This window comes from Protopterus annectens, chromosome 15.part0 (genome assembly GCF_019279795.1).
Source record: "Protopterus annectens isolate FY-2018-M chromosome 15.part0, PAN1.0, whole genome shotgun sequence".
Classification (NCBI taxonomy): domain Eukaryota; kingdom Metazoa; phylum Chordata; order Ceratodontiformes; family Protopteridae; genus Protopterus; species Protopterus annectens.
In genome coordinates, this window is record NC_056749.1 from 751,567,269 (window position 1) to 751,591,787 (window position 24,519).

Here is a 24,519-nt window from a genome sequence, read left to right on the forward strand (position 1 = left end):
AAAGTAGGGGGGTGTGGGGGGGCACGCACAGCCTGCTTATCTTTAGTGTAGGGTGGTTTGTTTGGTTATGGGGAGAGGCTGTGTGTATGTTTGTGTGTGTGTGCTGTATGTATGTAGTACTTTCGCGATTTTGAATTTCGCGGTTTTAATATTTCGGTAATGTGGGGTTTTGGGCTTATAGTCATGGTATTTAGGTCTTTGGGATTGTGTTATTTCGGGATTCAGTAGTGAATCCATATTTACACACGTGTGTTTTTCTCCTCTGTTTGGACGTATTTCATCTGAATTACACTGATTGAAATAAAATGCAGTTAGAACAGATGTAGTAGAGGTCTGACGTTTGTTCAAGATGGTGGAATTTCACCCTTTCTGTAGCAATGTTATTGTGTGATCCCAGAGCTGGTGTATTTAACTATTTCAGTTAGCAGGGGTGTGGGGGGGGGGGGGACAGTCCCCTGACTTATCCCCCTGAATAAACACTAATTTTGTTTGAAGAGGCTTACTTTAATAATTCTGTTCTTTGATATATTTTACATGGGAGAACAGAATTTGAAGTAAGTGCAGTTCAATGAATTGCCACGGACCATATATAAAATCACAACCGTATTTGTATTTTCCCTCCACTTTCTGTAGGTCACATTTGATATCTTTCCCTTGTTGATGTCTCCTTCTTAAAATATATTTTATAGCTCTCTTCAGCTCCTCGATCAGTCTAGCAAGTCAGTTGCCTTTTACTAACATAGCTCCTCCTCTGTGCTCTAGTGTACTAAATTCTCGCATTTCCCAAATTCCTACCACCCCTCCTACCTGTTTTAATAATTAAATAATTTTATGATGAGCAAATTAAAATCTGCCTTCTTAAAGTATAACACCTAATTATTGTCTCCAATCATACATCATGAATCAAAATTCATACTGGTGCCTTGATGACTACTACCACTATTTGTGGCTTGTTCTACACTAATTCCTTGTTTATTGGTAAGAACTAGGTCCAGGTCACTATCTCTCCTCCCTATAATTGTGGTAGTTGTTTTCTGCTCAAGCCTCACTTTCAGCAATATCACCAAAAATTCTCTCTCGGTTTGAGCACCTGTCAGTGGTACTCCCCCCCCCCCCCACTCAGAATCTGCAATGCCCTATTGTTGTCATGGTCTTTAATTCTTTTTTATCTCCTTGTTCTATATAAGCCTTCAGTGCCCTTCCTTCTAAATCTGTATGTACTGTGGATACCCACCAGAGTTTGAACACTTAACTGTGAAGTCTCAGAGCGAGTATCTCAGCTCTTTGTCCTTCTCTCTAAGTCATTAAAGTGCTCTACTCTTGTCCTTCTGGTGTGCTGCAACATCCCCAACACACACTTGCCTCCTGTTATAATGTTTATCTCTTAATGTCACTGCATCAGTGAATCTTAGTCCCCTCCTTTTGTGGTCCATATTTCCGTTGTGTCTGTAACATGAGTTCTTCCAGCCATGACTCTTATCTGTATGTCACTGGCTTTAATGTGTGTGTGTCTTTTGGCTTTTCCCGGTTAGGGGTCGCCACAGCGGAACTCCAGTCCGCTAATGATTGGCAGTAGAGTTTTACATGCTGGCTTGCTGGGCCTAACGCACAACCTTCAACGAAGGAATGCCCATTCACGCATGTCGTCACACAGTAGACGCTTAAACTGAGAATCGAACGGGCAACGTCTAACTGTGAGGCGATATTTATCTATAATGAATTTATTTATTTGTACTTGGTTGCCAGATGGCCTCAGCAGGGAGTATACTCCAAGCATACTACTGAAGTTTAAAAAGGCAATAAGGGAGATATATGAACCCCACATTAGAATGATTGCAACATAAACATACTAAATATATGCAGAAATACATCAGCAAATAAGTTGCTATTGTTGTGGTACTGTGGATAACAACTGCAGTTAACAAGATGGTGGTACTGTGTAACAGGAAATTAACACAACAGGACAAGTTACAAAAAGTTAATAACATTTCAAGTTGGATAATTAGTGAAGCATAGAATAAAACCCTCCTAGTACTGCCCTGTTACTTTCTCCTTGCTACTACTCCCATGTTACTTTCCCATTATTCCTGCTGTTTGTCCCCTCGACTGCCTTCTTCATATAGCCTGTCATTCCTGCTGCTATTTCCTTGACTACCTTCCCGTAGCATTCCATCATTTCTCTTGCTGGCACCCTCCCATAACCTTCCCTTTATATCCCATCATTCCCAGTGCTGGTACCAGCATCTCCTCCCACATTAGTGTTCTTGTTATCTTTCCATTGACATCCCATCATTCATCTTGAAGATTTCCTCTTTTACCTTCTTACAACCCAACATCCTGCCTTACCGTGGTACTCATGTTACTTTCCATTGACATCCCATCATTCCTCGGGTAAGCTACTCTCTGTTAGCAGCTCTTATCTTCATCATTCACTTTTACACTGGAATTCTTGCTACCTTTCCCTTCCATCCCTTTGCCATGCCTTCAGCTATTTATATTCCTCTGCTGCTTCCTCCTGTTATCCTATCATTCTCTTCTCTACTGGTAGCCTATTAACTTCTCTTTAGGGTCAAATATTTTGCTTTCCTCTGCTAGTACCTCCGTTATCCTTTTGCATCTCACTTTTCCATTTTCCCCCTTTAATAATAAATCTGCCTCATTATTCACCCTCCACTCTTGTAGTCTGCATTCTCAGAGTAGTGAGAGTGGGCTGTGGTTTACAGGTTGATGCCAGCTGATGTACCCTTTACGTTCTGTCTGCCTACAGCTGCATTATAAATTCAGTAGATAATAGTAGGACCAAGCTGATGAAATTTGTGTTGTGTCTTACCATTGGTTCTCCTCCAGCAAATTGAGGTATGGTGCAATTGTCAATCTTTCCCCACTCTTCTGGATCCTTGTGGCAGTCATCAAAATCATGCACTTTCATACTTTGCGCAGTCTGAGAGCGGACTATCCGACTGTAAAAAGGCAAACATGTTTCAATTATTTGCATATATGTATATAATACCCAAAGTTCACCACACTCTACAAAACCTTCAACTCATTACATTGTAAAATGCCAATAACCGAGTTAGACATGCAAAGCATCATGGTAGTACACTGCATTCAAAACATTAGGCTGCACAGGAGCTAAGAATCCTTTCCATTAAAAGTGAATTTATGATGATTAAAATATAAATATGTTTTGCCTTGAAAAGTTTGCTGTAGACCTTAAATAAAAAATGTAGCTTATTGCTCTGCCTATACTAAATAAGTCTCCCTTTACTGTATTATTTGTATGCATGCTGAATAGCTTGGTTCTTTTTTTTTTGCTTTTGTGTTGCTGTAGAGTGCAATGCAAAATATCACGGCTCCAATCAAAACCTCACAATATTTCTAAAACAGTACTTATTACCAGAGAGTAGTACGATGCTGGCAAAATGTGTGTTCTGTCTGATAAAATGTAAGAGAGAAAGCCACAGCTCCAGAGCTCCAGACAAGTCATAGAAGTACTACTATGCTAAAATAAATGCAGACACACATACACACACACACACACACACACACACACACACACACACACACACACACACACAGACACACACACACACACACACACACACACACACACACACACACACACACACACACACACACACACATCCACCTGCAGACTCACAGACACAATCACATACACTGACATAATGTGAAATTCACAATCTGTTGAAAGGACATAACTGTGGTGTTGCTGTTGTTAGGGATGGTGCTTTAGTGTTTGCTCCTGATAAAGACACATGACTGAAGATTACAGACAGTACTTTAAAACTATTAAAAAAGTCAGATATGAAGCTAAATACAGACCAGTACAGTTTTGGTAAGCCTGAAATGCATATTTTGATCATGGTGTAATCAGATCAGATTCAAGCAAAATAATGGGACATGTTTGCCCTGGCACTTCCACATTGCTACATCTACTGACAGATTTACTAAAAAATATGTACCTAATTTATAGATTCATAGATTTGCAGATTGTTGCTAGGTTAATGACCCTGGAGGGTCCTTTCTAAGCCTAGCCAAATTTTCCAAAAAGAATAAAATCATCCTGTATGAAAACTGGACACTGAGGGCCAGGCATATATAAGCTACTTCTGTCTATAAGAGACCTGGGTACCAGGCCTGATGTAAGTTTCCTATTCCCATACATTGGTCTAGATTGTGCTTAAATTGGGTAACTGATGAACTCATTCACAGGGATGGGAAGCCTGTTCCATAATAGGGGGTATTCTCTGGGACAAACATCTTTCTCTCCAGCATGTTCTGTTAAAGTCACAGGCAAAATTCGGGTCCTTAGGCCTTGTATTTCTAGTACTGTTTGACTTATGAATATGCAGGAGATTCATAAGTGTGGGGTTTATGGATGTCTCATAAGCCAGGCATAGATCACCCTTCACCAATCATGGTCATGCCCAAGTCCTCAAAGGAGATATACATATACTGATGTTTGTTCAACTTGTCCCTATGATGCCAACAATCATAAGTGGTGATGCTAGTAATTATGGATTAGATGCTTTACTCCTGTTGGATGGATAAGTCATAAGACCTATTGCTTACTGTTTTAGAATGCTAACTAATATAGAGCAAAAATATTCACAAATCGAAAAAGACTGCCTTGTGGATGTGACGTGAGACTCTCCAACTCCAGATTGACAACAACATTTATGATTCCACTGATTAATTCTTATTAGTTGGACAAAGCACTGTTAAAATGTCCAAGGTTGATTATGAAACAGAGAAGCTTAAATGACAGCTGTAAATGGAGCCACCTATACTGAGCCAGAAGATACAGCAAACCTGACTGATAAATTATGCTCAAACCTTACACCCCCCCTCAACCGTCCATCAGGAAATATCATCAAATATAACTCTCCCTACTATCACTAAGGAACAGGTTCTTAATGCTCTCTCTAAGACCAAGAACACTGCATCAATGGGACAAGACAATATCCTAGGATGCCTTCTAAATAGCATGAAAAATGACCTATCAGGGCCTCTGGAATTACTATTTATCTGTCCAAACAGGCTCATGAATGCAGAAATGTCTCATGAACTGAGAAAAGCAACAGTCATTCCTCTGCACAAAGGTGGGCCACCTATAGACCCTGGAAACTACAGACCCATAAGTCTCACTAGTCTTACATGTAAATCCATGGAAAGAATTATTATGGAGATGATCAACAGAGATATAGTAAATCTCGAGACACTGAACCCAGCCCAGTTTGGTTTCGTCAAGGGCAGATCATGCTTACTCAACCTGGTGGACTTCTTTGAGAAGGTCACCAAAGCAATGGATGAGGGCAAAATCGTTCACACTGTCTACCTTGACCTGGGGAAGACATTTGACACAATACCACACTCAGGCATCATTAACAAACTCAAGAGGTTAGGTACAAACCTGTATTTCACCCAGTGGATAGCCAGCTGACTCACAGACAGGACCCAAGAAGTTACATCTGGGGAGTCCACCTCTATAAAGAGGCCAGTCACAAGTGGAGTCCCTCAGGGATCAGTCCTTGGACCACTCCTTTTTGGCATTTACTTTGTAGAAGTCAAGGCCAATGTCAGTGGTCTCTGGCTGACTAAATTTGAAGATGATTGCAAATTAGGAGGTGTCATTGAATCTCACACTGACACAAATGTTCTCCAGGAGGGGCTGACACAGACAAACAACTGGTGTCAGAGCCATGGACTAAAGCTAAATGCCAAGAAATGCATAATAGTATCCTTTGGAAGCCATCCATCCCTGGTAACTATCATATTGACAACACACGCCTTAGAAATGACCCAGTAGTCAGGGACTTAGGGACACGCGTAGATAGTAATCTAGCCCTTGACCATCACGTGTCTACAGTGGTGAGAAAATCATTCTATATTGCGCAACTTATAAACAAAGGTATGGCATCTTAAGTCCAAGGAAGTCATTGGTCTACTGTATTCGGCATTCATCAGACCTATCATTGAGTACAGTGCCTCCTTTGGTATGTACCTAACCAGGCATATCCAATAATTGGAACGTCCACATTGGTTCCTCACTAAAAGAATACAAGGTGTAAGTAAAATGTCCTATGAAGACTGCCTCAAGACGCTATCCCTGTATTCTGTCTCCTACAGGCTTTTGAGGGGAGATTTATGCCTGATATACAGGGCATTGTCAGTCCCCGCTCTGATGGACCTCCTGCATATCCGCAAAACAAACAGCACCAGAATTACCCATTGTAAAGACTTAAACCTTGCCTGTGATATAAACAGGACCTACTGGAGAGATAGATATGTATCCCAGAATACCCCATGTATGGAACAGGCTTCCCATCTATGTGAAGCAGAGTTCCTCCCTAACCCAATTCAGGTGCAACTTGGACATCTAGATGGGAAACCAGAAATTCATCCCTGGTTTGGCATTGATGTCTCTAATGGAAACAGGCAACCTGTAAATAGTTCATCTCCCAGGCCCATGCTTACACTTAAGTGCATCAGAACTTGTCAGAGATTTGGAATGCATGGCTAGGCTTCAAAAGGCCCTTGTGGTCGTTAGCCTAGTAAACACCTATGAACCTATGAACAGAGTAATCCATGTACCTGGGAAGCAACCAAATGTGGCAGACTTGATCTCAAGAAACCCAATACCTGACCAGACATTATCTGATACTAAAGAAGTGTAAAGCATCTTGGAAGATTAACCACTAACTGCTAAAAAGCTTGACAAACTACCAAACATGGCAGTGAGTTACAGATGGTCATTAAGTATGTAAGGGATGGATGGCCTTGTCATTGGACACATGCAAAGCATTTGATGTACAAATACTATACTGTCAGCACAATTGTCTGAGCACACTGGTTTGCTACAGTAATAAAACATATTTAATGTGCCTTTTTCACAACATGCCATAGTTCTTAAACAAATACAAGAAACCAAGGCCTAAGTGTCATGAAAAAGCCAAAATGACAATATAGTGATTCAGCATCAACATGGAGATTGCAAAGTTTGTGTTGGCATCCCAATTTTGCATTAATACATAAACCATGCCAGACGAGAGAACCATTACAACTGACTTGGATATTATCAGTTTCAAGGCTGAGAATAGCTGCTGATCTGTGCTGAAGGAAAGAACTGTCTTGCAGTAGTGAACTATTATTCTTGAGATATAGAAATTCTGTATAGTTCAACAACAGCTAGCAAACAAATTATTGCCAGGTTCAAGACAGTGTTTACCAGATATGGCATCTCAATTGATTTAATCACAGATATGGTAGACAGTTTGTATCTACAGAGCTTCAGCATTTTTGCTAAGGATTATAGCTTTGTATATACTATGTCAAGTCCTTAAACCCACAGTCCAATGGAGCTGGCAAAAATGCTGTCAAAACAGGCAAACTGATTCTTTACAATCCTGGCTGTCACATAGCTCTTATGTCTTGCAGTACTATTCCACACTGAGTAACTGGAGTGAGCCCCTCATAGGTGAAGCTTAATACACAAACCAGGACTGTTATTCCTTTGGAGTCCAGACAGAGACCAAAGACTTTTTTTTTCAAATCTGTCAAGAATAATGAGTAAAAAGCAAAAAAATACAAACACTTGTAGGACAGGTGATATTCCATCCAAACTATACCTGTCCTTCAGCCAGGATATGCTGGGCACATAAAGTTGGAGGTGCAGAGAAAATGGGAAACAACTGGTGTTTCAGTACAAAAATGTGAATGAACCATGATGCTGCACTGTACCAACAGATGATGGTACCATTGTAAAACATAAGACATATCCAGGCCATTCTGGAGGCGTCTCAATCAGAAAGTTGCATATCAGAAAGCCATACCCAGATGTTTCAGTCAAAGATGATGACAGTCTTGGCTACTCAAGGGATATCTGTCACGTATAGCCATAACCTGCTATCTGAGATAAATGTGGAAGTTTTGACTCTCAGATAAGTCATGAGGCTAGCCCAGAATGCACTGAAATATGCTGTGGCACTGACAAATGCTACCCTAACAAGCTCAGTTACTGACACTAAAAGCTCTAACTACTTATCTAAGCCTCTTTTTTTCAACATGTTATTTTCCAGTGTGACTGACCAGCTTTGGACATGAGGTGCATTTGTCTGAGTGATACTGAGAGTGCAGCTATGTTCATAGGCAGGTAAGTGTCTCATTCTTTTTAACTTAGTAGGAAACTGCATGACTACCTCTAAGAGGTGCTCTTTTAAAGCAATAGATAAAATGCATAAAATGTATAGAATTCTTTCCAAGGTGTCTTTATTGCACTTAAAATGTTGATAACATGTATTAGAGCACACAGCTGGAAAAATAAGTAACTTATAGAAAGCTTCTCTCTTTACCCCCTTGGTGAGGGGATATATACATATATGTGTGTATGTGTATATGTGCACGCACGCACAAATTTGTTTGCACCTGTAAGAACACTTAGTACCCAAAATGCATAGCGCCTTCAGCTCATTCTTGAAGAAGAAGACATGATGGATACATAGTATGCAGTATGCTGCAACTTTATGTGGCATTAAAGTTGCATCATAAACTTGAAATCCTGAGTCTAGTGCTGCTACTGAGCAGCATAGTTCTCAGCTTGATACTATTCCATGAAACTGTGACAGAAAATAAGTATACAACAATAGCAATGTAATTGTTTATGGTTGTGGTTAGGTCCCAGCCAAGGAATCACTCATATATTGCTCAAAAACTCTGGAAAGAAATTGGGCAGCAGCTTTAGGAATGCTGGTGTAGATAGGATTTTTCTTACCCGATGCTCATTTTATGATATGAAAAGACCCCTGTTCACACACCTGCACTACTGTAACTCCATGATCCATCACCTTCTTCACTTATAGTTCATAGGTTCCTAGGTTGGTACTAGGCTATCAGCTCTAGGGCCTATACAAGCCTAGCCATAACAATTCACTGGATATTTCTTCCCACAATATTTACTTCCCTGGACCCCTGTCTAGCAGGGTGACTGACATGATCCCCGGGTGAATTTCCTATCTCCCATCCAATCATCAATGTTCCTTTTAAAGAGGGCCAAGGAGGCACTCTGCTTGACATGTATAGGCAGTCTGTTCCAGAGTATGGGGAGTCTCTGGGTCAGGAACCTATCCCTCCAGCATGTTTTGTTCATTGTGATGACAAGGTTTAGATCCCTGGAGCATGTGGCTCTGAGGGATTGGGATTTCTTTAAGTGGAGCATGCCCAACAGCTCATGGTTTGACATGACCTTGTATGTTAAGCAGAGATCACCGCTGAGTAGACGATATGCAACAGAGTATAGCTGGAGTTTTTTTTAGGTGGTCAGCATATGGCATTTGCTTTAGGCCTGTGATTCTTTCAGTGAGATATTTCTGCGGCCTTTCCATCTGTTGCAGATGTCTTGTGAGGCGTTATACTCTATAATGGGTCTAATGAGGAATGAGTACAGTGGGATAATGACCTCCTTTTTTCTGGATAAAAAGCCCTTAGTGATGAGGTGTGCCACATAGAAGGATTTCCTGACTGTTGTGGCGATATGGTTATCGAAGGTTAGACCACTGTCCACCTGTGTCCCTAAGTCTCTCATCACACTTTCGATGTTTAGTGTACTGCCACCTATGTGGTAATTCATGGGTACATGTTTTTTTTCAAAGGGGATAACTATACATTTCTTGGCATTAAGCCTGAGCCCATGGCTCTGGCACCAGCCATCTGTTTCTGTAAGGCCCTTTTGTAGAATAGCCACATCATTTGGGGATTCAATAATGGCTCCCAGTTTGCAGTCATCCATGAACTTTGTTAGTCAGAGTCCCTTAGTGTTGGCCTGTACTTCAGAAAAGTAAATGCCAAACAAGAGTGGCCCCAGGACTGAACCCTGAGGTACTCCACTTGTCACTTGTCTGGAGCTGGATTTGGAGATGGTTACTTTTACAGTCTGGGTTCTGTCAGTAAGCCTGTTGGCAACCCATCGAGTGACATAGGGATTTATGCCCTGCTTAGTAAGTTTATCTATGATTCCAGAGTGGGGGATGGTGCCGAAGGCCTTGGCGAGGTCCAGATAGGCTGTGTGGACTGCCTTACTCTCATCCACAGCTCTGGAGACTGATTTGAAGAAGTCAGTCAGGTTCAGGAGACAATATCGGCCCTTCACAAAACCAAACTGGTTGGAGTCCAATGTTTGAAGGTTGCCAGTGTCTTTATTTATAAGTTCCATGCCCTTGCTGATCAGGCTCATCAGACTGATGGGACGGTAGTTCTCGGGATCCAAGGTGGATTTCCCCCCCTTGTGGAGTGGGATAACTGTAGCTGTGTGCCACTCAGTGGGCACAAAACCTGAGGTGAGGCTATGATTAAACATGACACTTAGGGGAGGTGCCAGTTCATTTTGTAGTTCATGTAGTACACAGCTCGGGATGTTATCTGGTCCCACGGATGCTGTATTCTTAACTTTGGAGAGTGCGGTTTCTACCTGTGTGGCCATGATTACTGGAATTTTGCAATCTTTTGGTATTGAGATGGGCCCTTTAGGGGGTGAGAGGGGGTGAAGCTGGCACTAAATTGATCTGCTAGGATATTGGCAATATCCTTGGGGTCAGTATATTTAATGCCATTCTGTTGTAGCTCAAGAGTAGATCTGAGCATTGTCATTTAGATTCTTGACATAACTATAGAATGCCTTGCAGTTGTCTTTGGAATCTTTGGCAATTTTATTTTTGTAACTAGCTTTTGAGGATTTTATGAGGGATCTCAGCTTCTTACTGAGGCTGGTGAGGGAGTTTCTTGCATCCTGGGATTTTTCTCTTTTCTGCAACAGTTTCTTCCTTCTGTTGTATAGTTTGTTTATATCAGGTGACCACCAGATTGGCTTCCTTTTTTTGGAGGAGAGCATCTTGGTTCTATTTGGGATGGCACGATTCATGCACGTGTGGATGTGCTTGTATAGTGCCTTAGTGCAGGATTCAGCAGTCGAACTTTCAGATCCTGTCCGCATGGGTGTCATGAAGTTTGTCACTTCTGACTTCAGTAGCATGAAGTTGGCTTTGGAGACGTTTTTTACAGAGGTTTCCTTACTGGGGGGGTGGGATGTGGATGTCAAGGGTGATTTGCTTATGGTCAGACCTGACCAATGAGGGGGTGACCACTGGTGTGGAGCATCTATCTCCCATGTTGGTAATGACCAGGTCTAGGATATGGGTCTATATTATAACATCGAAGTTCAAAAACTTCGAATGTTATAATATCGAACCCTTTAGTGCAAAAGCTGAGAATAGCGAAGCCTTGGAACATCGAAATTTTACCTAGGGTAAGATTTCAGTGGTCTGTGGCTTCGCTATTTACAACAGTGTGGTGTGATAGTTACAGACCGGGTTTAGGGAAGTGAGCGAACGGAGGTTATGGATTGGGTTCAGGTAAGTATGGTCCGATGGTTACGGACTGGGTTAAGGTAAGTGAGCGAATGGACTGGGTTAAGGTGAGTGTGCGGTAGTTAGGGACTTTAGGGTTAGGGCGCGGGTGAGGTGAGTGTGCGGCAGTGACAGACTTTAGGGTTAGGGGCGGGTTAAGTGAGTTAGGGTTAGGGTGTGGGTCAGGTAATTGTGCGATTGTGTGGACGTGAGGGTTAGGGTGGGGTAGGTGAGTTAGGGTTAGGAAGCGGGTAAGGTGAGTGTGCGATAATTAGGGACCTTAGGGTTAGGGTTGGGTTAAGGTAAATGGGGAGATAATGGTGTATGTCTGGTTTAGTGTAGGGTTTTGTGAAGTGTATGTTTGCGGATTATTTATTGTGGTGTGCTTGAGTGGTGTGTATGTTTGTCAGAAAAGCAAATGTTTTCCCAAGGAAAAAATTTGCTATTCTGACTGTTCGGTTTTCTGGTGTTTCGATTGAATGGGATCGATATTATAACATTCGATGTTATAATATAGACCCTAGGATATTGGAGCCTTTGGTGGGACAATGGATTAGTTGATCCAGGGCATTGGAATTTATGAATTCCAAGAACCGCTGGGAAAAGGTATTGGTACCCGAGTAGTTTTCCCAGTTAATGGCAAGGTAGTTGAAATCACCCAGTATTATTGTGTTTGGTTGTATCTTAGTATTTTCCAGTATGTTTAGAAAGGTGTAGTGAGAATCTTGGGGCATGGTGGGGGATCTGTAGCAAGCTACAGTTTGGATTGCAGTCTTACCTAGTGTTAGTTGTACCTGGAGAATTTCAGATGCATTGTGTTGGGCAACCAGCCTGAAGGTGTGGATATCCTTGGTGAATGTGGACACTCCTCCACCTTTAGTGTTACGGTCTTGGTTTTGTGACTGAAAAGTGTGGTAAGAGTTGTAGCCTGGTATTGCAGGGGTGCTCTCCGGAGCCTTGAACCAGGTCTCAGTTACTGCACAGATATCGATGTTCTCCATTTTTAGGAGTGAGAGAGTGTATTTTGAGGTTTAGACTTCTAGCATTGAGTAGCATTACCTTCAGATTTTGCATGCTTGTATCTGTTACGGTGGTGGTTTTGTCCTTTGAACCTTGCCTAAAAAAGACACTATAGCGGTGGCAAGAGCTTTAGCAAGTAACCTGAATCCCAAGGATGACATGTGCAGACCATCTCTGGCAAAGCATTGTGGTTTGTCGATCATGACTTCCCAGGCAGACAGATACTGGATCCCCTTTGTATGACTCCAGAAGCTAGTAGCCTCTGCTACAACTTAGAAGAGCTTACAGCAACATACGCTGGCTTACATGTCACAGTATCATATTCCGTTTCAAGCATCACAGTGTGAAATACTGCAGTATGCATTACAATAATGTACCCTGCTTTATAAATCACACTAACACATCTTCCTTTTAATAGCACAATAACATACATAATGTTATGCATCACAATAACACCTGGATGCAGTATATATATCACTATAACATGCCGTGCTTTACACAACACACTTACATGCTCTGCTTTACAGTTTAAACATTTTTTAGGAAACTTCAGTGTAAATGACATGAAATGCTAGGGTCCCTGTCCTGTTATAGTAGACAGGAGAATGCACTGTTGGTATGAAGTAACAGGCTATCAGAGAGGGACTTCTGTCTGCCTCTCATAAGCTATCTCTGCAAGCCCATACTTAGCAGATGTGTGCTGAAACATCCTCCCCAACTAATAACACTCAAAACTGATGACTAAGGCATACCTCTCAGCCTCCGAGTATTAAATATTTGTAGCACTGGCCTTTAAAAATCATAGCAGAGGGTCTAAATGAAGAGCACTTTCTTATTTGTTCACAATCAAAGGTCTTTATGTACTAGACCATATGTAGTTAGTGATAGTGAATATTTGCATCAGCTTAGTTTATCTGTTTAATAAAGTATGTGCCCATAAACAGGTCTGACTCTGACGAACTTCATTATTTTATGAGGAACAAGGCTAAATCTGAGGACTAAAATAATAGTGCTATACCCATATCATATTCTTTTGAGAGGTATGGACTGATGGCATATTCTTTCTCCACAATGCCCAGCACCAACAGAATACTATAACGCTTCTTCAATGGACAGCCCAGTATGCCATCACTTTACGAACCTTTTGGACAACCACCTGCAGGGAAAGCAGTTTAAAGGTCTTTATTTCAAAGTTATATTTCTGGGAGGGTTAATCACATGCCAGACTTGATGGTTCTTCCGGGATTTGTAAAGGTTACCACTAAGTATACACTGTCTATTCACTCAGAAAGGCTACATTTAATGTAGGCTTAGTGGGTAACCTTTATTCTTCTCCAGGTAAAGTGGCCCATTCAGTAGGTGGAATATCTCCTTTCTGTTCAGTGCTGCAAAACCACACAAAGTGCTGTATCTGTTGTCTTTAACTAATAATGTTAGACTTTGTTTGGCTGCTCCTTGTAAATAACACATGAACAGTATTCTCTGTGCATCATATACTCCTATACTATAATATGCATTGTGTACTGCGTAAACATATTATTCATGTGGTATTGTTGGGTTTATGTTTTTTGCACTCGTAAATGCACTGTTTTAACCTTTTGTTTGGGTCATGTCTGAAAATGGTCACCTCTTAGTAGAAAGAGACACTGATTACTAAATTAAAACTTTTCTGCTGTGTGAGCTTTTAATCTGCTTGGCATTAAATATTAGTGTACAAGTCTGAACTCCTGTTCCTTTAGCCTGTGATTTATATATTTGTATTCTTAATAAGCTTTAACAATGATTCTGTCTTAAAATTCTCCCCAGTTTATACATATCTGAGGTTACTTTACTTTGCCTTGCTTTGATGTGAAAATATTTTTGGTTTCATTACAAATGTGAGGACTGTCTGATGTAATGAAGCATTGGGGGTCGGGGTAATAATATCTATTGTTATCTGTTTAGATTAGTACTAGCCAAGTAAGACCTTACAAATACAACCATTTCTTTTCAGCAGTAACTTAGTTTATGTTCATAGGTGTTTACTAGGCTAACGACCGCAAGGGCCTTTTTAAGCTTAGCCATGCATCCCAAATCTGACAAGTTCTGATACCCCTGATAAGTGGAAGCAGGGTTTTGGGAGATGTATCCATTAGAGACATAGGTGCCAAACCAGGAATGAATTTCCGGTTTCTCATCCAATTGTCCAAATTGTACTTGAATTGGGTTAGGAAGGAACTCTGCTTCACATGGATGGGGAGCCTGCTCCATAGACCCGGTAGTCTCTGGGATACGTACCTATTTCTCCAGCAAGACCTATATATATATCACAGGCAAAGATTAAGTCTTTAGAATGCATAATTCTGGTGCTGTTTGTTTTGTGGATATGCAGGAGGTCCATCAGAGTGGGGTCTGACAATGCCCAGTACACAAGTCATAGATCTCCCCTCAAAAGCCTGTAGGAGACAGAATACAGGGATAGGCCCTTGAGGCAGTTTGTATAGGACATTTTACTTATGCCCTGTATTCTTTTAGTGAGGAACCTCTGTGGACATTTGTTGGATATGCCTGATTAGGTACATACCAAAGGGGGCATTGTACTCAATGATAGGTCTGATGAATGCCGAATACAGTGGAACAATGACTTCCTTGTACTTAGATGCCTTACCTTTGCTTATAAGTTGCACACCATAGAATGATTTCCTCACCACTATAGACATATGATGGTCAAATGCCTCTTGGCCTCCTTGATACCCTTTTTTAAGATTAGCCCTTGCCACACTTAGACCCTTCTTATCCTTTGCCCTGATGCAGTGTTTTGTGCCCTCAGCAAGTCGTAAACCTTGCTGTTTAGCCATGTTTTTTTGTTGGCTCTTCCTTTAATATTTTTGATGTTTGTTACATCCTCCACGCATTTAGATATATAAGCCATAGTTGCCCAAGATTATTCATCTATGTTCAACAGATTGTTCACCGTGGCTGCCTCCCTGAAGACACCCAAGTTTGTGGTTTCAAAGCAGTCCCTGAGACTTTCCATGGCTCTCTTCATGCCAGACTGTAATATGTTTCACAGTGGGCTTCTCTGATCAAGAGAGGTTTGTAAGTTGGTATTAGTTTTATGAAGATGTGATCAGAGCCGCCCAGGTTTGGTTGTTGTACAGTTCTGTATGCCGCTTTCATGTTAGTGTAAGCCTTTTCCAGAGTATTTGCTCCCCTTGCGGGAAAATCCACAAAAATCCACAATTTGGTAGTAATTGGGTAGCACCTCCTTGAGATCTGCTTTGTTGAAGGACCAGCTCTTGCATTGCAGCTCACATATAGTATTAAATAGTATAGTCAGTGCTTCAGTGATGTTAGCACTCGGTGCTATATATATATATATATATATATATATATATATATATATGTGTGTGTGTGTGTGTGTGTAGCTGCTACGTAGACACCATTTAGTTCTCTGGGCACATAAAAAGGTCTGCATTTCACTGTCAGAAATTCCACATTTACAGAGCTAGCTTTTCTACACAGAGCTAGGTTCCTTCCTATCAGCTCTGAACAAAGTGAAACCATCAAGGCTTACAGCACTGTGACTAATCCTGTTATTTAATCAAGTCTCTGTAAATACTAACAGACAGGAATTTCTCACCTTGTTTGTGTGGTAAGCTCTAGCCTGAGAAAGTCCATCTTGTTGCCCAATGAGCATACATTTACTAACAGAACTGAGGGAAGTGCAGGCCTGTGAGGGTTTGTTTTCAATCTGGCAGCAATTCCAGCTCTGCAGCTTCTTTTCCTGGTTCTGTTGCATCTCTTCCTTTTGGTTCTCATCCTGATTGTTCCAGAACCTTCCATTTCCTGATTTAGGTACTTTGAACCTTGTTTAGTTAGGATGTTGAGTTCCAGCAGTTCTGTGAGTATTATAGGCCCCAGGTGCTCCTTAGTAAGTAGAGAATCCAGCAAGAATGACGTCACAATCGAATACTTGATTTCCAGAAGTTTCTTTCTGCTGTAAGTTACTGTAACATCGTTTAAATGACTGGAAAATGATTTTCTTGTTTTTTTGCCAGAAAAAATAAGACAGGTTAAGCAATCCTATATCACCTAACCTAATACAGCTGCAGCCTCCCTGGCGAAGCCATTTTTTTTTAAATAACTACCTCTGAGCTGCTGCTCTGCATCTTGCATCCATAGCATCAGCGCTAAATTTAGTAATGTGGAAGGAAAGATCACAAAGCCAGCAAGTCTTATTTCAGGTCTTTTTTCCTCAGTCCCTTCTACTTTAGTCCATATCTGCCCCAACAGGGTCTGGCAGTTTAAGACCAGCAGTATAGACTTTCTTACCAAATCTATAAAGGACTCTAATCTTCTCTCTTCCTCATCTGGGACATGGTTCCTGGTATGAACGAAGACTACTCCCTTGCTAGGATCCAGGAGCAACACATCTTTACCAGCCAACGTACAAGTACTTATGGGAATCCTTGACCCTATAAAACCAGTCAAGCTTGCTAGGAGCAGACATTATGAAATTCATCTTCCAGGACCTATAGTACTATAGGGACAGTTAGTGACCTAGGTTCAGGGAGACCCAAGAAGGCTGTAATATGTCTGTTGATCTTCAGAGTACTCTCTGGATTCCCAGTCAAAAGTTTCCTTCATTGTATGAAGGCTATCGCCAAAGGAAAAATCCTCTGGTAGCAAGGCAGAGAATGGGTTATCTTCTATTTCAAAATACAGGCTCTCTCCTGTTAGGAATTTACCCACATATACCAGTTCATTAGCTCCAGAGTCAGTGGAATGAGATTTCTCTAGTAGAGAAGTCAAGCTCCTCTTCTTAGAAGGGATTTTGGACATCAACTGTAAATCCAGGTTAGGCAGTGTATTGGACCTAAGAAGAGACATAAAACTATTGGTCAGCCAGCCCAGAGAGTCCAAAGAGGAAGGCCAGGTGGCTGTGGACTGAGGCAAGTTTAGCTGCAGCTGATTAACTTTTCGTGCTTTGTGCCCCCCATATTTGGAAATGGCCACCTTGAAACCTTAGGTCATAAGCTGGAACAGAAACTTCAATGCAGTCATCATGAACATCTTCATGAACAAAGGGCAGAAGTCTATGTTATGCTCCAGGCCAAGGCAAAATAAACACTTTATGGGAATTTGTATATGGGCTCTGTTATTTACATTGTTTAGAAATATATTCTGAATCAGACATTATCTAGTGGGCATACAATCAGACAATCAAGATAAGGAAAAACACTCCCTTGGATGAAGGCCAACCAACAGACAAGTGCTGGGGAAAGAACAAGACAAATGCTAACTGCATGGCAAAAATGATCTGAAAATGGTACCAGCCAGCACATCATTTACACTGCCAACTTCTGCCAACATCTACACATTGAAGGGAAGGTTAAGGCCAGAGCAGAGGGGAGGGTTCAGCTCTGGAAAACTGGTCAGCTATGGGCTACCTTTAGAAAGGATACCTCCCAATGAGCAGTGACTGTAGCAGTAAATACTACAATGAACACATACAGTTCAGTTGTCAGCTTACACAAAACAAAAGTGACTTTAAAGGTGAAATGTAAGCACTCTCTATTGTTTTAGTTTTACATGAAAAATAAATCCAGACTTAAGGAGCTCATAGTCCCACTATAATCAGTTGTACAATGCACCCTTCAGCATGTACCTGATCAGACATTTGCAATAGCGGAAGCAGCTAGAGATTCCTCTCTAAAAGAATACAGTGTGTAAGTAATATGTCCTATGTGGACTGCCTCAAAGCCCTGTCCCTGTACTCGGTCTCCTACAGATTACTGAGGGGTGATCTATGCCTAACCTACAAGGCATTCTAAGGTCCAGCCCTGATGGATCTGCTACACAATCTCAAACAAACAGCACTAGAATTACCCAATCTAAGGATCTAAACCTCATCTGTAACATAAACAAAATATGTTGTAGGGACAAGTATGTGTGAAATGAAGTGCAAACTTTGGCTCAAAACCAGGGGTGGGCAAACTTTTTGATTCGTGGGCCACATTGAGTTCTAACATTTGACAAAGGGGCCGGAACAGGAGCAGATAGATGGCATGCTTTGAAAACATCACCTCATTGGGGGAAAAATACACATCTTGGGATATGGAGAAAACATGTGCTTTAATTTCCAATGAAAATGAAGAAAAGCATTACAATAAAATCTCTGACTTCAAAATGAGTCTTTAAACACTGAAAATCAAATAATTGACCATTTTATTTTAAAGCACTGAAAGTTCTGTTATCCTTCAGGATATCACCATCACTCTCCTCCTGTCTTTTTTTTCAAAAACGGTAGGAGATGCAGATGTACTTGTCCTGTTCCTTTTATTTAATTTGTTTCCCCGGTGCCAAAAGTCAACAACAACCAGTGCAAGGACGAAACAGTTACAGCAAGTCAGTCTGTGAAGCGTTATATTTGACCTGCGGGCACTGTTTATTTTAACAACGTGCGTATCACGGAGACACACACATTTTAATGGGAGCAGTGTTGTTGGTCTCCTTTTTTAGCCAGCGCATCAAAGTCTGGAGTTAGTTTTGTTGTGGCGATTCTCAGGATGGATCTGAGGTGTAGGTCTGTTAATTTGGATCTGTGGCTGGCTTTGTTGATGTTCATGACGCTGAAGGTCTGTTCACACATGAAGGTAGAGCCGAACAAAGCCAACATCATCTGCGCTTTTCGCCTTAGATTTGGAAACGCGGCATCATTGAGTGAAGCATAGAAGTCATTTAGTTTCAGAGAGCTGAACTTCTCTTTTAAGGCAGGGTCGGACTGAAGGTCGATCAGTTCGAGCTGAAGCTCCTCTGGAGCTGTTTCGGGGTCTTGTGACAGAGGAAGGGCCACCAATTGAAATGACTTGTCAATTTTGTCGAAATCCAAAAACCGACGGCAGAATTCTCAGTGCAGTGCATCCAGTGACTCACTGTATTTCTTTACTTTTGCTCCGGCCTCTTTCAGCGTGGCTAGTCTAGGAAAATGAGTGAATGACTTGTTCAAAATCTGCCTGGAGAATAAAGCCAGCTTGGATTTGAAGGCTTTCACGTTTGTGTACATGTCATGCACAAACTGCTCCTTCCCCTGCAGTTTCACATTGAGCTCATTCAAGTGTGAAAATACGTCCGTAGCAAACGCAAAGTCACACATCCAGCTCTTGTTGCTCAGCTCAGGAAATTCATCAGTCTTCCCCTGCCGCTCCAAAAACACGCCAGTCTCCTCTTTGAGCTCCCACACTCATTGAAACACTTTGCCCAAACTCAACCAGCGGACACGGGAGTGATAAAGCAGGTCCTGGTGATCTGCATCAGTTTCCTCCAGGAACGCAATGAACTGACGGTGCTGAAGTTCCCGTGCGCGTATGAAGTTGACGAGTTTCACCACAGGATTCACAACATGATTCAGCTGTAACACCGATTTACATAGAGATTCCTGGTGGATGATGCAGTGGAGGAAAATGACATCCTGGTCAGGGTTTTCATCTTTCACTTTATTCTGGATTCTCCTCAGCAGGCCACCGTTTTTTCCCGTTAAATTCGGAGATCCATCTGTGGTGACGTTAACAAGCTTACTCCAGGGAAGCTTCATGTTTTCAATGGCAGCAGACACCCATTCAAACAAGTCCTCTCCCCGTGTTTGTCCTTGCAGAGACTCCATTGTCAAAAACTCCTCCGTTATTTCAAAAGTTTCGTTGATTCCTCGGATAAAAATGAGGAGCTGAGCAGTGTCTTTGACATCGTTGCTTTCATCCAGTGCTAAAGAATAAAAAGTGAATGACTTCGCCTTTTTGTTTAATCTGCTGGTGATATCTTCATCTATTAGTTCCACATGGCGAGTCACTGTCCGCTGTGATAAACTGATTTTCTCAAATTTGTTTTTGGTCTCCGGGCACAAAATACCTGCTGTCTCTACCATACATTCTTTTAAAAACTCGCCCTCAGACAGTGGTTTGCTGGCCTTTGCTATTTTGAATGAAAGCATAAAACTGGCCTTGGTACTTGACTCTTGAATGGCAGTTTGACGGTGAAAAAAACTTTGCTGAGCCTTCAAATTAGCTGCCAACTTCTCAGCAGCAGCTTCCAGTTCTTTTGTTGAGAGCTTGCTAGCTGCATAATTAGCGTGCTTTGTGGCAAAGTGACGGCTAATATTATACTCTTTAAAAACCGCCACAGTTTCTTGGCATATCAGGCAAACAGCAGATGATCGGTGTTCAGTGAAAAAATATTTAGTTGTCCACTCCTTATTGAACACTCGACATTCTCTGTCCACTTTCCTTTTCTTGGGTCCGCTCATCATACCTCTCAACCTGGAAACATCAAAAATCTGGACAAGGCCCATGAAAAATAGGTACAAATCTGTACGCTGTTTAACATAAAATTTGCATACATAAATATTGCACAGTCATTTTTACATCACTGACAAATCAATACAACAAATCACTACAATGAATTCCCAATGAACAAAACTGGACTCCCAATGACCATGAAACCATTTAACAGATTTAACTTTCAGGCAGGTGAGCTGGACCACTAGGACTCACTTTCGGTCAAGCCTTAATTGCAATACAACTACTGAAACCCAGTGAATAAAACATAACAAAAATAATTAAAAGCATAAAAATACAAATCAGACATAAATGCACAAAACTGTATTAGGTACAGCATATAAAAATAGCTTAATACCTCTGTAAAACAAAAACATTAACACCAGTTACCTAGTAAATATTGTGAGAAGATTCATCTGGAAGAGAAGGATTCCAAGACCATTTTACCTCAGGTAACATTGCATGAGCATACACAATGGCTCCCTAAAAAAATGTTTTCATTCTATTTTTATATGAATACAGTATAGGAATTTTAACAATGGCTTCTGAGGTGCACTCCAGTGACACTATGTCCAGGTCCTCTGGACCATATCAAACTAGATCATATTCTTTGGGGCATTTTAAATCAAAAGTAATATTGGGACTTATGGAAAATGCTGCACAGACAAGGAGGGGACTTATATATTCAAGTGCCTGCTTACATATTAATCCCTTGTGAACCAAACAGAACACAGTAATAACTGCTTCTTCTTACCTACTTAATAGTGTACTTTTAGGAGAGCTTAAATTAATAAGCTAGTAAATCATTTTACACGCAGATACATTTTCTGTCAGTGAAACTGGACATCTATTTAACTTCAGCAGGTTTTGAACAGTGATGCTGCAATCTATATATATACACACACACACACACACACACACACACACACACACACACACACACACACACACACAGAATCTTGTCAGCTTTCATAATTCACTTTCTCTCCCCAATCGCTCACACACACATACACTCTTCACCTTTCAAACCTGCATTCAATCACTTTCTCTTTTTGATTGCTCACACACACACACACTTCACCTTTCACCTTTCAAACCTGCATTCACTCACTTTCTTTCTCCAATTGCTCACACACACACACACTCTTCACAATTCAAACCTGCATTCACTCACTTTCTCTCTCCGATCGTTCACACACACACACTCTTCACAATTCAAACCTGCATTCACTCACTTTCTCTCTCCGATCGCTCACACACACACACACACACACACACACACACACACACACACACACACACACACACTTCACCTTTCAAATCTGCATTCACTCACTTTCTCTCTCCGATCATTCACACACACACACACACACACACACACACACACACACACACACACACACACACACACACACACACACACACACACACTCTTCACAATTCAAACCTGCATTCACTCACTTTCTCTCTCCGATCGCTCACACACTCACACACACTTCACCTTTCAAACCTGCATTCACTCACTTTCTCTCTCCGATCATTCACACACACACACACACACACACACACACACACACACACACACACACACACACACACACACACACACACTTCACCTTTCAAACCTGCATTCACTCACTTTCTCTCTCCAATCGCTCACACACACACACTCTTCACAATTCAAACCTGTATTCACTCACTTTCTCTCTCCGATCGTTCACACACACACACACACACACACTCTTCACAATTCAAACCTGCATTCACTCACTTTCTCTCTCCAATCGCTCACACACACACTTCACCTTTCAAACCTGCATTCACTCACTTTCTCTCTCCGATCATTCACACACACACACACACACACACACACACACACACACACACACACACACACACACACACACACACACACACACACACACACACACTTCACCTTTCAAACCTGCATTCAGTGATTCACTCACTTTCTCTTTCCTATCGCATACACACACACACACACACACACACACACACACACACACACACACACACACACACACACACACACACACACACACACACACACACACTCTCTCTCTTACCCTGAGTAGTGCTCGGCGTCTTCTGTTCAATCCATCCTCATGTTGCTGCTGCTGCCATTAATCCTGGGCCCGGCTCCGTTTCAGGGCTCGCTGTATCCCCCAGCCTGCTAACGCCATTAATCCCAGCTCCGTGAGCTCGCTATATCCCTGGCCCCTTTGCTGCTGCCATGAATCCGTTTCAGGGCTCGCTGAGTCAGCCTCTTCTGTTCCACATGTTGCATTCCCGCTGACTGTTAACTTAACCGCCAGCCAGCCGGAATGATGATGTGAGCTCCTTGAGCTCAATTCCGACTGGCTGGTAGCCTTACGGTGCTGACGTCATCACGCACATGATGACGTCAGCCCCGACAGCATGAAAATTTTAAAAAAAGAAATGAAGGGGTGCCAAGTTTGGCGAGCCGAATCAAAACGTTTAACGGGCCGCATGTGGCTCCTAGGCCGTAGTTTGCCCATGTCTGCTCTAAACAGAATGAGATGAATAGTCTGAATGGGCAGTTGTGAGAATTTTGGAATCATACATCTCAACTATCCAGAATTTTGCCTCATATTTTTGGCCTTTTCCTCATAAATTTTTTTTTCTGGCAATTCACTGAGGATTGAAGTAATTAAATAATGCCTTACATTTAGTTTCAGACTTCATATCTTTAAATGTAAATGCACGCTAACACAAATCTTATTCTTATAGCAAATTTCAAAGTTTATTAGAGCAATATTTAAAATCTGTCCCTAGTTTTTTGCATTTGTGTCTGCATTATTTTAGACTTTGCCCAGATTTCTTGCACTGAGACTGACGTATGATCGGAATTATGAATTGTTGGATTCTTTAATTCATATTTGAAAGTATACTGTAATATGCCTTCTAATGTTTGATGACAGATTGAGTATTAGCATTGCTTGGGGCTGAATATGACAGTGTACCAAACAATGGAAGGTGTGAGATTCAGGTATGTGGAATAGAGTGTAGGAAGTTTATCTTTGGATATTGTTAGGATTCATTTTTGGTTAACTGTGTTCTTGTGTGGTATTAACTATGAGCTATGCGGCATGGATTCCTTCTGGTGGAATGGCAGAAACTGTGAGGAAAAAGTAACAACAAACAAATGAATATGTTTTGGGATTTTGATAATGTATATTTATCCCGAAAAGTCACAGTCTGCAAAAAAGAAATAAAAATGTTAAGGACTTCCATAAAACATTTCAGAGCTTTATGTTTTTCACTAGGTGTCAGGAGATGTCTTCCCTGTTGACAATATAAATCGATCATGTTTAGGATTATCAGTGAAGAGTTTTTACCATTTTTATTTGCCTATAAAGGTAAAAGTATAAACCCGAATCTTGAAATCATGATGACATCCTGTCTTACTCCAATACTCAAACTATGCCAAAATTTATCTGTATATTAATAAGGATCACAAACGAATATTGGCACACTTTATTCTCTTACTTTGCTAAAGTGCCGATACTTTTAGAATAAAATGTAATAATGTTCAGTAATCTTAAAAGCTATATAATATCAGTACTGCTGGGATCTGTTTAGTAACAGTGATATCTGTTATCACAATCAGTTTGAAAAAATATACTTTTTCTAATTACAGTTATGTGTCCTTTACTTGTGGAATTAACATTTCAAGCTGCAATGCAAAATAAAAAAGTATATAAATAACACCAAATAAAGAAAAAGACGGA

At 41.2% G+C, this 24,519-nt stretch overlaps 1 protein-coding gene across 1 annotated transcript in view; it reads right to left on the reverse strand.

Moving 5' to 3' along the window:
• LOC122790046 (NADPH oxidase 1-like) overlaps nt 1-24,519 on the reverse strand; it is a 351,263-nt gene that overhangs the window by 150,092 nt on the left and 176,652 nt on the right. Inside the window, exon 7 of the mRNA XM_044057612.1 lies at nt 2,831-2,960. Within this exon, the coding sequence (XP_043913547.1) occupies nt 2,831-2,960 (130 nt within the window). The remainder of the gene's footprint in view (nt 1-2,830; nt 2,961-24,519) is intronic.